The sequence below is a fragment of the Mastomys coucha genome, unplaced genomic scaffold, assembly GCF_008632895.1.
Source record: "Mastomys coucha isolate ucsf_1 unplaced genomic scaffold, UCSF_Mcou_1 pScaffold21, whole genome shotgun sequence".
NCBI lineage: Eukaryota > Metazoa > Chordata > Mammalia > Rodentia > Muridae > Mastomys > Mastomys coucha.
In genome coordinates, this window is record NW_022196904.1 from 19,294,446 (window position 1) to 19,306,321 (window position 11,876).

An 11,876-nucleotide genomic window follows, 5' to 3' on the forward strand; every position below is an offset into this window, starting at 1 on the left:
CTGACAGAGATGCCAAGGGAGCCTAGCCGGTCTGCCTGACCCTCTTCCCTTCCGCCTGGATTTTCCATCCTCCCTCTCCTCTCTGTTCCCCACACCCCACTTCCCCTCTTGTCTCATCTCTCAGGACTGAAGACCTGGGGCAGAGGTAGAAACAAGAGTGGGAAGAGATAGAAACAGAGTCAGGGATGGAGAATGTACAGGGAGAAGGAGATTGGGGAGGAGGGAGTGGGATCCCAGGGCAGGGGAGATGGATGATGGGAAAGTGGAGATGGAGAGGATGGAGACAGGTAGACACAGATGTTGAGAGACAGAATTGTAAGATCTGGAGAGGCAGGAGAGAGTGAAGGGTTAGGGAGGAATGCCTGGTGTCTTATACAGAGTGGGGAGCAGGTTTCTCCTTTAATGTTCCTTCTCATCTTGCTGAGAGATTTTTGTGACATTGTCAGGGAAGGAGAGACACTATTTTGTTCAAAGCACAGAGACATGGGGTCAATGGAGGACAGTAGTGTGTTTTAGGGAGTGATTCATGTGAGGACCAAAGTAAATATTGCACCTCATCTCTGCTTCAAATGGGAAGGGAGGGGGCTGGGGACTGACAAGAAACCTGGGGGTGTGTCTGGCCCCAGTTAACACCTGAGTGCTATGGGAACAGAGAGGAGGAGGTCTGGAATGTGAATCTGAGGGAGGAGGCATGGGGCCTAGACTCCTGGGTCTGAAGGGGGAAAGCTGAGACTGGAGTCTGAGGGAGGAGGCTGGGGTCTGGAATCTGGGTCTAAGGGAAGAGTCTGGATCCCTGAACTGAGGGAGGAGTGCTAGGGCTGGGACCCATGAGTTTGAGGGAGAAGGGTTGAGCCTGGACCTCTTAATCTAAAAGAGGGTCTAGACCCCGGTGACCCTAGTTTAGGCTGTGTGTTCCTAGAGAGCTAGGTCCAAAATTCCCAATGTAATTCTTTAGGGATTAAGGGACTGGGTCTTGGGTACTTGATTCACCAAAGTTTCCCCCCAACAGGCCTGACAGGGTTGTAGGTGACTCAGTAAGGAAGCGGCATTAGGGTTGGGTGGGGTTCCTACCATGGGTGTCACCCCCCAAATATAGGAGGTGCCAGAAAACCGGGGTGTCACCTCCAGAAGAGGTTGTGTCACCATGCCACAGTGTGTGGGTAGGAGGGGGCAACAAATGGATCACCGGCCAGCCTGTGATCCAACGGCCTGTGACCACAGCTTTCTCTACATACCCAAAACTCAAGGGCCTGAACCTCTGTCTCCTGGCACCACCCAGATGGCTGACTGGCTTTGGCCCCAGACTCATGGCAGCAAGCATCATTTTGCTTGCGCATGTCTGTCTTTTGGGGTGTCGCCTACGTATGCGGGCGGCATTGCCCACTTCAGTTCTGAGTCCCCAGCTATCTATCTTTATCTCCCCAGCTGTAAATTAATTAGTCCTGTCTTTCCTCCTCCCTCCCTCCATCTTTCCTCCCCACCCCCCTTTTTTTGGTTTGTTTTTGAGACAGGCTCTCACGTATCCAAGGCTGGTCTCCAACTCACTGTGTAGCTGAGGATGAACTAGAACATCTTGTCTTCATCTCCAAGTATTGAGATCATACAAACAGAGCTATAGAACCTGGCGCTGGGGATCCAACCCAGGGCCTTGTCTATGCAAGGCAGGCATTCAGCCAACTGAGCAACATCTCCAACTAGCTTCCTTCCTCCTGCCTTTTTATTATTATTTTTTATTTTGAGGCTGGGTTTTACTCTGTATGTAGCTAGGCTGGCTTCAAACTTAGGGTGATCCTCCTGCCTCAGCCACCCGAGTTCTTGGATTGCAAGCATGAGCCGTCATACCCCTTGTTCCTTTCCTCATCTTTGCAAGCCCATTTTGGCAAAGTGTGTGTATGTGTCCTCATCTCTTGGTCTCTCTCCTCCCAGACCTGGGTCTCCTCATCCTGAGGTCTCTGTCTCATATCACTGGTTCTCTTCCTATCTCTGCCCTTATCCAGGCCTGCTCTCTAAGACATGGCCCCTTCCCCATACCACTCCAGAAAATGGACTACATATGATCAGTCATATCTCAGGACCATGGGCTCCTCAGATGACTCCCTGAGTCGTCCTTAGGTTTACTGATGTAGCCTGGGGGCCCTCCCCATTAGATACAGCCACGGATGTAGATGAAGAAACTGAGGCTGGACAGTTGTGAGGTGGCTTGAAGTGGGGGAGGGGAAAGAGAGCCGAGAATGGAAGAGATGTGGTCTGCAGAGCTGGGGAGGACTCATGACCCAAACAGTAGGCGCTTGACCTTGTCCCCCTCAAGTGACATCTGTTCAACTTTTAAATATTTAAACATTTTCTGTGTACAGATGTTTTTGCCTACATGTATGTCTGTGCACCATTTACCATGACTGTGCCTGGTGCCCACATAGGCCAGAAAAGGGTGTTAGAAGATCCCAAGTTTGGATCCTCAAAGATATTTGCACATACACAAAATGTACCACACATTAAAATGAAGCCTAGGTTGTCCTAGAACTTGGAATCTGCCTGCCCTGGCTTGAGGGCTGGGGATTATGTGTGTGTCCCACCACACCAGGTCCAACTGGAATGGCAGAGAGATGATGATGAATATGTTGTCAATATCTTTACATGAGAATGTACTTCTACTAAAACAAAATTGAGTTATTTATTGGAATTTCAGATTGTCTTGGGCTTCTTGTATTTTGTTCAGCATAACTGGAGCTCCTCCTTCAACAACAAAAACCCGTGGGGTTGTGGTGTTGCATTCCCAGAGCCTGGGTGTCCTCCTCACCCTGAGAATGTGCCTGGCACCCAGCCCCTGCTCCCTCACTACACCAGACTCTGGACTTCTCATCTCTGTCCGGAATTCAGGTATCCACGTTTGAGCCCAGTTGCCCAACATGGGTTTCACAACCAAGACAGGTTATGCCATCCGTGGCTCTGGTGGAACCAGTCTGGCTGAGAGGACAAGTGGGGCCCCCCTTTCAATCCTAAGCCTACTGCTTCCTTAAGGACCAACCCATCAGAACTGGAGGGATCTGGGGAGCTTTGGGCGTGTTACCTGCTGCCTGGTTTGGGTGTGTTGTATCTCTTTGTGTGGTTATGTGACTGTATGTGACATTATGTGACTATATATGACATTATGTGATCACATGTGACATTAATAAGGAGGTCCTTGATAGAGGATTTTGTTCTGTATCCCAGGCATGCCTTAAACACACTAGGTATCCCACATCTCTTGAATCCATTAGGTAGCCTGAGCTGGCCTTCCTGCCTCAGCCTCCCGAGTGCTGGAATTATGTTCCTGTACCAGTACTCTCTGCTTTTTTTAAATTTACTTATCTATTTGTCTGTTTGTTTGAGGTTTTTAGGACAAAATGTCACTACTTTAGTGTAAGCCGTTTAACTCTTTTTAAAAACAATTATTATTGGGTCAGTGAAATGGCTCAGTGCTCAAGGCTGCTAGCTGCCAGGCCTAATCCACAGAATACACATGGTAGAAAGGAACTCCTATAAGTTGTTCTCTGACCTCCACATGCTTGTTATGGCATGTGCATGTGCACACACACACACACACACACACACACACACACACACACAAAATTCGGAAACCACAGGGCAACTTGATAAAGTCAGTTTCCGAGGATGGAAACAGGGTCAACTGAAGTCAACTCAGGTCACCAGGGTCACTCAGCAACCTCATAGAGCCTTCTTTGAGCCCTGAACTATCCACTGCTATTGTGGAGCACAGCAGCTGTGATGGCCTTGATGGCTGTGGTGACCTGAGACCTTGACCTTGATCATGTCACGGCAGGGACACTAGATAGCTAGGCCTGGGGCTGTTAACGTTCGTTTGGAAGAGAGAAGGTCACAAAACCTTCACAAGATTATCCCAACCCTAGAAATCCTAATGCATTGAAAAGGTAGGCACTGTCGGGCAGTGGTGGCACACATCTTCAATCCCAGCATTTGGAAGGCAGAGGCAGGTGGACACATGGGTCCATGTCTGTGACCCCAGCACCACAACCAGGAGATTGAGTGTTCAAGATGAGTCTGGACTGTACGGCAAGTTCCAGAGCTCCGTTAGGCTATCTGCTTCTGGCTGTTTGTGGTCTAACTTTCCTAGGGAGAGACAGGAAAAATAACTATTTACTCCCCGATAGAGAGGGTGCCCAGGAACCAAAGAAAGACTATCAGGAACAACTTGGAAAATAATAGATACATGTATTGGAGTTACCACCTATGATATCTTAGTTCGAGGCCAGCCTGGTCTACAGAGTGAGTTCCAGGATAGCCAGGGCTACACAGAGAAACCCTGTTTCGAAAAATAAAACAAAACAAAAAACAAAACAAAACAAATAAAACAACAAAAAACAATTACAAAAAAAAAAAAAAAAGAAAAGGTAGGCACTGAGGGAGGAGGACTTCCCATGGTGCAGCTGCTAATGAGTCAGATGCACGTGCACCTGTAGATGCAATAAATGTATGTATTATTTTCCAAGTTGTTCCTGATAGAGTCTTTCTTTGGTTCCTGGGCACCCTCTCTATCGGGGAGTAAATAGGTATTTTTCCTGTCTCTCCCTAGGAAAGTTAAACCACAAACAGCCAGGAGCAGATAGCCTAACGGAGCTCTGGAACTTGCCGTACAGTCCAGACTCATCTTGAACGCTCAATCTCCTGGTTGTGGTGCTGGGGTCACAGACATGGACCCATGTGTCCACCTACGATATATCTGCATTTACTGAGAGATAACCTTAGTAATAGACTCTTGAGCAAGGGAACCTGGGTTTTAATTTTAATTACTTATTTTATTACGTTGTTTAAAATTCTTGTTTGTGTGCGTCTATACAGAGGTCAGAAGACAACTTGGATGAGTTACTTCTTTCCTTTTGCCATGCGGGTCCTAGGGGTCAAGCACAGGCTGTCGGTCTCCCCCCCCCCCCCACTGCCTCTGTCTATGAGAATTTGGGCTCCTTGTCTCTTTGCTTCAGTTTTCCCAATCCGGAAGAATGATTGTTTCAAATAGCATTGCCAAGAGGTTCAAACAGGATGTTTGAGGTGCAAGTCTTGGGGCCGCACAGGGAAACACACACACACACACACACACACACACACACACACACACACACTGTATTTATGGTAATGATGGTGCAGCGTTATGTGTCCAGCTTGTTGCTATGATACAAGCCAGAACAGAACCAAGTGTCTTGCTCACGCTCCCTCCAGCAGGCTTATCAGCGGCTGGTCACGTAATTGCACGGCTGGGCTGTATGTTTCCCCTGCGTTAGGAGGAGATATCTGTCAGTGCAGGTGATTCTGTGATTGTGGGGTTGTTTTTGTTGGTGCTCATAGGTTATAGGCGCTCTGTGGGGGCCAGCTTAGTAAGATCACGCCTAACTTGTTGAGGGCTCGAGTTTTGGTGTGATCTCGCTTGCATCTCTGACTAAGGCACCAGGAGTATGTCTGAAGCTGGAGGCTGGAGAACACCTCTTTCAGTCCCTGAGGACTCCGGGAAGCTGAGAGCTACCAACATGAGCTCCAGCTTCTGCTTAGTGGGGTTGGTTGGCCCAGTGGTTTGCGGAGAGACCTGGTGAAAGGGCAGGTGGGAGGGGCTTAAGCATGATGGTGGCCCAAGGGTAACGGCAGGGTGGGAAGAGCTTCATGGACAGATGGACAAGTGTTCAAGGTCTGGAGTGAACTCTACCAGAAAGGTCTTACAGTCCCCAGGAGTACCCTCCTGTGTCCAGACTGTGAGGCAGCCACAGTTCTAAGTGATGGAGAAACAGAGACAGGGAGAGGCTGGGCCTGTGCCCAGTCCTCCCCGGGGCACGATCTACCCAGATTAAAGAACAGAGGAAAGGCCCCTCCCAGCCTGGGTCACCCCCATGAATCATTTTCTTATCGTCCCTTACTGCTATAATGGCATAGTTACCTCTTCCTAATCACTGTTTTTGACCCCAACTTGGCCCAACACCCACAGTAAGAAGGCTTGAATAAGGCTGAGACCGTGGAGGGAATCCCCTGAAGTCTTCATCTTTGGCCCAGCCTCCCCTGAGCCCTGGCAGTCCTAGTCTCTAGCAACTGCTTACCACCTTCCAGAGTCTTGCTTTCAGAGCCCCCTCCCTTTGTTTACAGCCCATCTTTTCTTGCCGGCCCCCTTGCCTTGTTAATTAATCTTGTCTTCTTTTGCTTCTCGTTACACCTGTATCTTTTTCTTCCCACTTACATCTCTATCTTGATTGTCCTGCACAGGATCTCAATTTTCTCACTTGTAAAATGGGGATAATAATAATAATAATGGCAACACTAATGGTGCTCCAATCGCTTAGAACTGTGAGGAAAACACAGAATAATTATGTGAAATGCTTTAGTACAGAACTCAGGCCACAGTAAATTCAGGGCAAGAGAACTGTTATTATTGTTTTATTATTTTTAATCTCTTCTTTGGTGTCTTTGTTTTTCTTCTTCCTTGTCTCCATGTTATTCTCAAGTCTCCTCCCCGTCTAGGCTCCTTTGGCAGGAAGCTTTTGTGCCTGGCTTCCTTGGCAGGGACACAGGTGGAAATGACATCCAAACTAAGAGTTCCCCTCCTACCTCCCCTCTAGTAAGGGCTCCACCTCAGCCTCAGAAAACTTGCCTAGGGGTAAGGCTTGGCACCAGTCCCACAAATAGCCTCATAAAATCCTGAAACCCAGATCTGTCATGCAGAGGAGATAAATCAGAGTGACTCAAACGTTCCTGGCATTCAAATTTCTGGACCCCAGTTTTTTAGATTTCTAATTCTTTGGACACAATTAAGTTTCTTATTCTCAGACACAAAAACCCTTCTCGGGTCCTAAGTACCCCGATCCTTTGGGATCAAGGAGTGTGGCTTCTTTCCCCCAGACTCAAGGGCTGTTGGGAATGGATGGCTCAGACCTGGGATCCTAAGCACTCTAGAGGCTAAGGCGCATCAGAGATAACTGAATAACAGTGAGTTCAAGGCCAATCTATGCAACTAAAAGGATTGAGGGTTCAGTGCCCAGTAGAAGAGACCTTGCTTGGCATATGAAAAGCCCTGGGTTCTATCCTCAGTACTGGAGAAAAGAAGAGGGAGGAGAGGAAACAAAGTAGAACACTTGGAAACACCTCAGGTGCCAGAGGCCCAAAGTTCTATTCTTGGCCATTCCGAACACGAACACGCCTTCAGCCATCCTGCCTGTCTCCAGAAGAGGACCTGACACTTCTTATGGGTGTTTTCCTGAATGGGCGGGGTTGCAGTTCATGTAGGACAGCGATAGGCTCCCAGAGACGTCATTCTCCGTTAGTTTCGGCCAATCTGCCAATAGACAAGAAACCTGCGCCGGCTTCTGTTCGGTTTTGCTAAAAGCCGAAGGTACTCACAAGGGAACCAGCTCTCCTGGTTGGTCCAGGTAAGTTCTTTCCAGAATGACCAGTATTGAGATTTTGCGTACAGCCTGGTGGGAGACAGCCGGCCTTGCAGCGGAGGGGTGAGGGAGCGTAGTCAGGCCGCCATTGGACAAACTGAGCTCAGGAATGAATAACCTCAAAAATGTGCCCATCGATTCGACCTTCCTAGCCTGTCCTGTGTATCCCTCCGTTCACTTCCTGCTGTCTTGAATTCACTCATGGTTCCCTCGTAAACTCATCCACTCACTCAGCGCTCACTCACTCATTACTTAAACAAACATTTCCTGGGCTTTCTGGTGTGCCAGGCCTGATGCTGGGGAATGTGGTGATCAAGATGAGTCAGACCTGGGCCCTGCTGCCCTCCAGGGACCTCAGGTTAGAGGGGACAACAGGTATTGATGGTCAAGGGTGTGAAGGGGTGGGGAGGCACAGGAATCTTTTTAGGGGGTTGCCATGGTAGAAAAGAATTCCCAGAGGAGGGGCCATGGAGCTGGCACTTGGAAGAGCACTAGGTGGCGAAGAAGAGCACTAGGTGGCGCAGAGGTTGTGAGAGGGTTTCAGCCAGTGCAAAGGCAGGGAGGTCTAGAGATTCATTGATTACCGTGCTTAGGTACCCACATAGAAGACTCATGCTGTCTTCATAACCACCAGGGGAGCTGGAAGGCTGGGAGAGGATAAGGTGGGCAGCAGCCAGACCTAGGAACTGAACTCTGTATCTCTCTCTCTCTCTCTCCCCCCCTTCCCCCCCTCCCATGTGTGTGGTGTGTGTCTGTGTGTGCGTGTGCGTGTGCATGCGTGTAAAACCACTGACTGTGTTGATAGTTAGCCCAGCTTTGACTGGCCTAGGTCAGACCAGAAACCAGAGCTGGAGATGTCATTTGACCAAGAGGTGGCTCTCTCCAGAGCCTAGGTAGAATAGGGGGAGCCTGGACCTGGGCAGAAGCTGACAAGAGGCAGAGGCAGGATGAGTAGTGGATGGGCCAGGAGGACAAAGGGGTTTCCAAGACAAGACTTTGGGACTGTTGTTCACCCTAGGGGCCATCCATACTTGATGAGCTAGTAGCAGAATGGAGGTGTATTTAGGACCTAGATATAAATCCTTTTGGGAATTCTAGGTTGTTTTTTTTTTCTTCAGGGTCTCACTCTGGACCATAGTTTGGAGCCAGCCTGGACTACATAATGACCTTACTATTCACTATGTAGCCCAGAGTGGCCTCAAGCTGATGGAAGTTCTGCTTGAGCCTTCTACCTGTTATAGGTATGAGCCACTGTGATTGTCTTTATGTCAGGTTTTGATTCAGAAGTCACCTGGGTAAACCCCCTTAAGGGAGGGGGTCCCCTGCTACCCTCTCCTTTAAGAAACCAATTGTGCTTCTACATCTGTCTCTCTCTTTCTGACACTATTAGAACTTGTTCCATCTTCTCTGCTCCCCACCCTACCAAGATTCTGTCAATTATATCTTGTCCTTTTTACTTCTGCAGACGTGTGGTGCCTGCTGGCTGAGTCCTTTATCTTTTGCTCTCTTTCAGCCCACCACCTTGGGATGCCAACCTCCCATGACTCTGTGACATCACACATCACATATGCGTTCATGGGTGAGGCCCTAGGATAGCATTTCAATCTGTCATGGACCACTCCTGCCTCTGGACACTTCCTCTCCAGCCTCTTCTCTTCTGCCTCACTTCCTCTCCAGCTGATCCTTAGAGCATTCCAGCACTGGCCTCTCATGATCCATTCCTTTATTGTGGGCCATAAATGTCAGTGCTTTGTTCTGGTCCTTCTCCAATCCTACCTTGATTATTCTTTCTAGAGTGATCCTAGTTCTTTGGTTCTAGCTAGAGTGAGCCCCCACACCTCTCCCCAGTCTCCTGGATGTTCCTCTAAAGTAGCTCAGATCACCTCTGAGCATCCCTGAACCCCAGCTTCATCACACACCCTTGAGCCTCCTTTCAGGGACCAGGCTGCCTCACTGTCCACTTGCTTTGTGGCTAGACCTAAGAGTCATGCTTGCTCTGTTAGAATCTAATCCCTACCTTAAGTGAGTCTTACTTATGTAACCTTGCTGCTAGCTCTGGGATGTGTTGCCTGTTCTCTGCTCATGGCCTCTGCTCCAGCCCAGGCCTTGCCCTCACTTGTCCCCAAGTCTTCCTTGCCTCTTGGCTCTCAGGCCATCCCCAATGCCTCAGCATGCTCTTCAGTGTGCTGACCCTCACAGGGATCCTTGTAGCTCAATTATAATCCAGGCTCCTCCCCAACTCCCCACTTTACACTTGGCTTTCTGGCATGGAAGCCTGGGTCACTGCTTACTGTCATGCTTCTCTGCCTAGCAAGTTTATACTCACATTTTTAAAAATTTAAAAATGACGTGTGCGTATGGGTGTTTTGTCTTCATATATGTCTGCTCACCATGTTTATACCTGGTGTGCTTGGAGGCCCTGGGCTGGACTTAACAGTTGTGAGCTCCCATGTGGGTGCTGGGAATTGAACCTGGGTCCTCTTAAAGAGCAATTAGTGCTCTTAACCACTGAGTCATCTCTTCAGCTCTGTGCTCCTCTAAGGGTAATGTCATTTCTTCTGTGAAATCCTTTCTGATCCATCATTGCACAGACCTCTTAAACCTTGTACCAGCAGCCCCAAGGGCAGACTTTGGGTCTAAATTGTCCCGCTGAACCCAGGGTCTACAGTGGGCCAGGCTGCTGAGGCTTAATGACGATCACCGGCAGGTAGAACTTGCATATTAGGTGGTTTTGGTTGTGAGCAAAGCTGGAGTCTGGGTCCACATAGCCTAATTTTCCCTTTCGCAGCAACTTGAGCTCAGTGCTGCCATCTGCTGGGAAAACACACTCCCTGTTTTTAAAAGGCCTAACTAATTAAATAACTTTTATTTACAAAAGGCAAAACCGATTAGCCGGTCGGTCACAGCAACAGAAGGCAGTGGTGGAGTGCAGGTCCAGCTGTCTCGGTGACAGGTGTGTGTGTGCGTCCCCCTCCCCCAGGTTCAGCTTTTGGCCCCTGTCCTGCCCCACTTACTGTCACTAGTTAAGGCACAGCCCACACCCACCCGCCCAGCCCGACCCGAGGGGCCTAGAGCCCGTCTTGGAGCGCACTCATCACGGAAGCCCGCGCAGATGGGAGCAAGAGGTCTTTTAGTGCCGCCACCCGCCGTCCCCAGCTCAGATCAGCGGTGCAGCAGGCGGGGTGAGGATCAGCCGAATGCGCTGCACGCACAACTCCGTGGCTTGCCGGGTCTCGCGACACAGGGCCGCCAGGCTCAGGAAGCCGTGCGGCAGGTCCTCTACCACTTTCAGTGTCACGGGCTGGCCCAGGTCGCGCAGTCGCCGTGCGAACATGACCGAGTCATCCAGCATGGGGTCCAGAGCGCATGCCTAGAGAGTGGGGATCAGGGTAGGAGGGAGGGAAAAAACACGTGGACACAGATGTGAAGGTTGACAGTGGCCGGAGGAATAAGGGGAGTTGGGGAGGGAGTGGGTAGAAAGAACTCAGTGGCGATGGTTAACGGAATCCTTGAACTTTACCCAGTCCCGCCCATCTTTTCCACCTGCTCAAGCCTCCTGCCCAACATATCTGCAAATGACAAGACTTCCTGGCCTGGCTGGCTACGTGGTACTTGGTTAGCTCTTTTCTCCCATCCCACTGCCTGCCCGGCCTTGTTCTTACCACAATGTGCACAGGCGGCAGGGTCTTCAGCATGCTGTCAGGGGCCAGCAGAGGAGACATGAAGGGGTTCTTGACTATGGGTGCGGAGTAGAGGGGCATGTGGAGGACACCTTGGCTTGAGCGTCGGGGGTGGAAACCCTCAGGGAAGGCAGCACGCACGTGGGGGACTCCGTCCATGGGGCTCACTTTATCTTTGGCTTCAGCCTCTTCGTGGGAATTCCCAGGCCGCATAAAAAAGTTGACATCGGAGGGTGTGGAGGGGCCAAGTGTCTCCATTGACTGTGACATTTCAGGACTGTCCGAAGGCTTTGGGTTGCCCTTAGAGCCCCAATCCTTTATTGTCAGCTTCTTCAGGGTATCTGTGCCCAGTAAGGCCTCAGGCTGGGCCAGGGCTGCCTCAGACACACTCCGGCGCATAGACTCCGAGGGGCGCACTGACTCTATAGAAGGGTAAAGACAGAGAAGCTGCCTGAGGCCAGAAGTGTGTAGGATGCATGGATGCCAGACAGGGGAGGTCCAGGACCAACCACCCCCTCCAGAATGGGACGTTTCTGTATCCAGGGTTGCAATCCTAAGGCCGGTAGTCTTGGAGGTGGGGCTGTGTTATTAGGGCAGGATGTACATGTAGTAAGACTGGGAAGTGCAAATCAATTGACTTCTGAAAGCTTCCATTTTTTTCCTCTGTATAAATGTTATATAGTACTTAGCTTATAAGTTACAAGAATATAAGAACTCAGGATTAACAATCCTCCAGAGGAATCAAGATGTATCTATATGAATT

The 11,876-nt window shown here is 49.8% G+C and overlaps 1 protein-coding gene and 1 long non-coding RNA gene across 6 annotated transcripts in view; one reads left to right on the plus strand and one right to left on the minus strand.

Moving 5' to 3' along the window:
• Positions 1 to 7,085: 7,085 nt before the first annotated feature.
• LOC116101849 lies at positions 7,086 to 9,200 on the plus strand. Its single transcript, XR_004122941.1, has 2 exons — positions 7,086 to 7,418; positions 8,947 to 9,200. It is a non-coding gene; the product is annotated as an uncharacterized LOC116101849 (long non-coding RNA).
• A 1,346-nt stretch (positions 9,201 to 10,546) lies between these two features.
• Positions 10,547 to 11,876, minus strand: part of Lipe (lipase E, hormone sensitive type) — an 18,958-nt gene continuing 17,628 nt past the window's right edge. For all 5 annotated transcript variants that reach the window (XM_031385764.1, XM_031385766.1, XM_031385767.1 and 2 more), the window contains 2 exons: positions 11,096 to 11,535; positions 10,547 to 10,803 (listed from right to left, as the gene is read on the minus strand). In XM_031385764.1, coding sequence (XP_031241624.1) covers positions 10,591 to 10,803; positions 11,096 to 11,535 — 653 coding nt within the window. In that variant the 3' untranslated portion in view covers positions 10,547 to 10,590. The remainder of the gene's footprint in view (positions 10,804 to 11,095; positions 11,536 to 11,876) is intronic.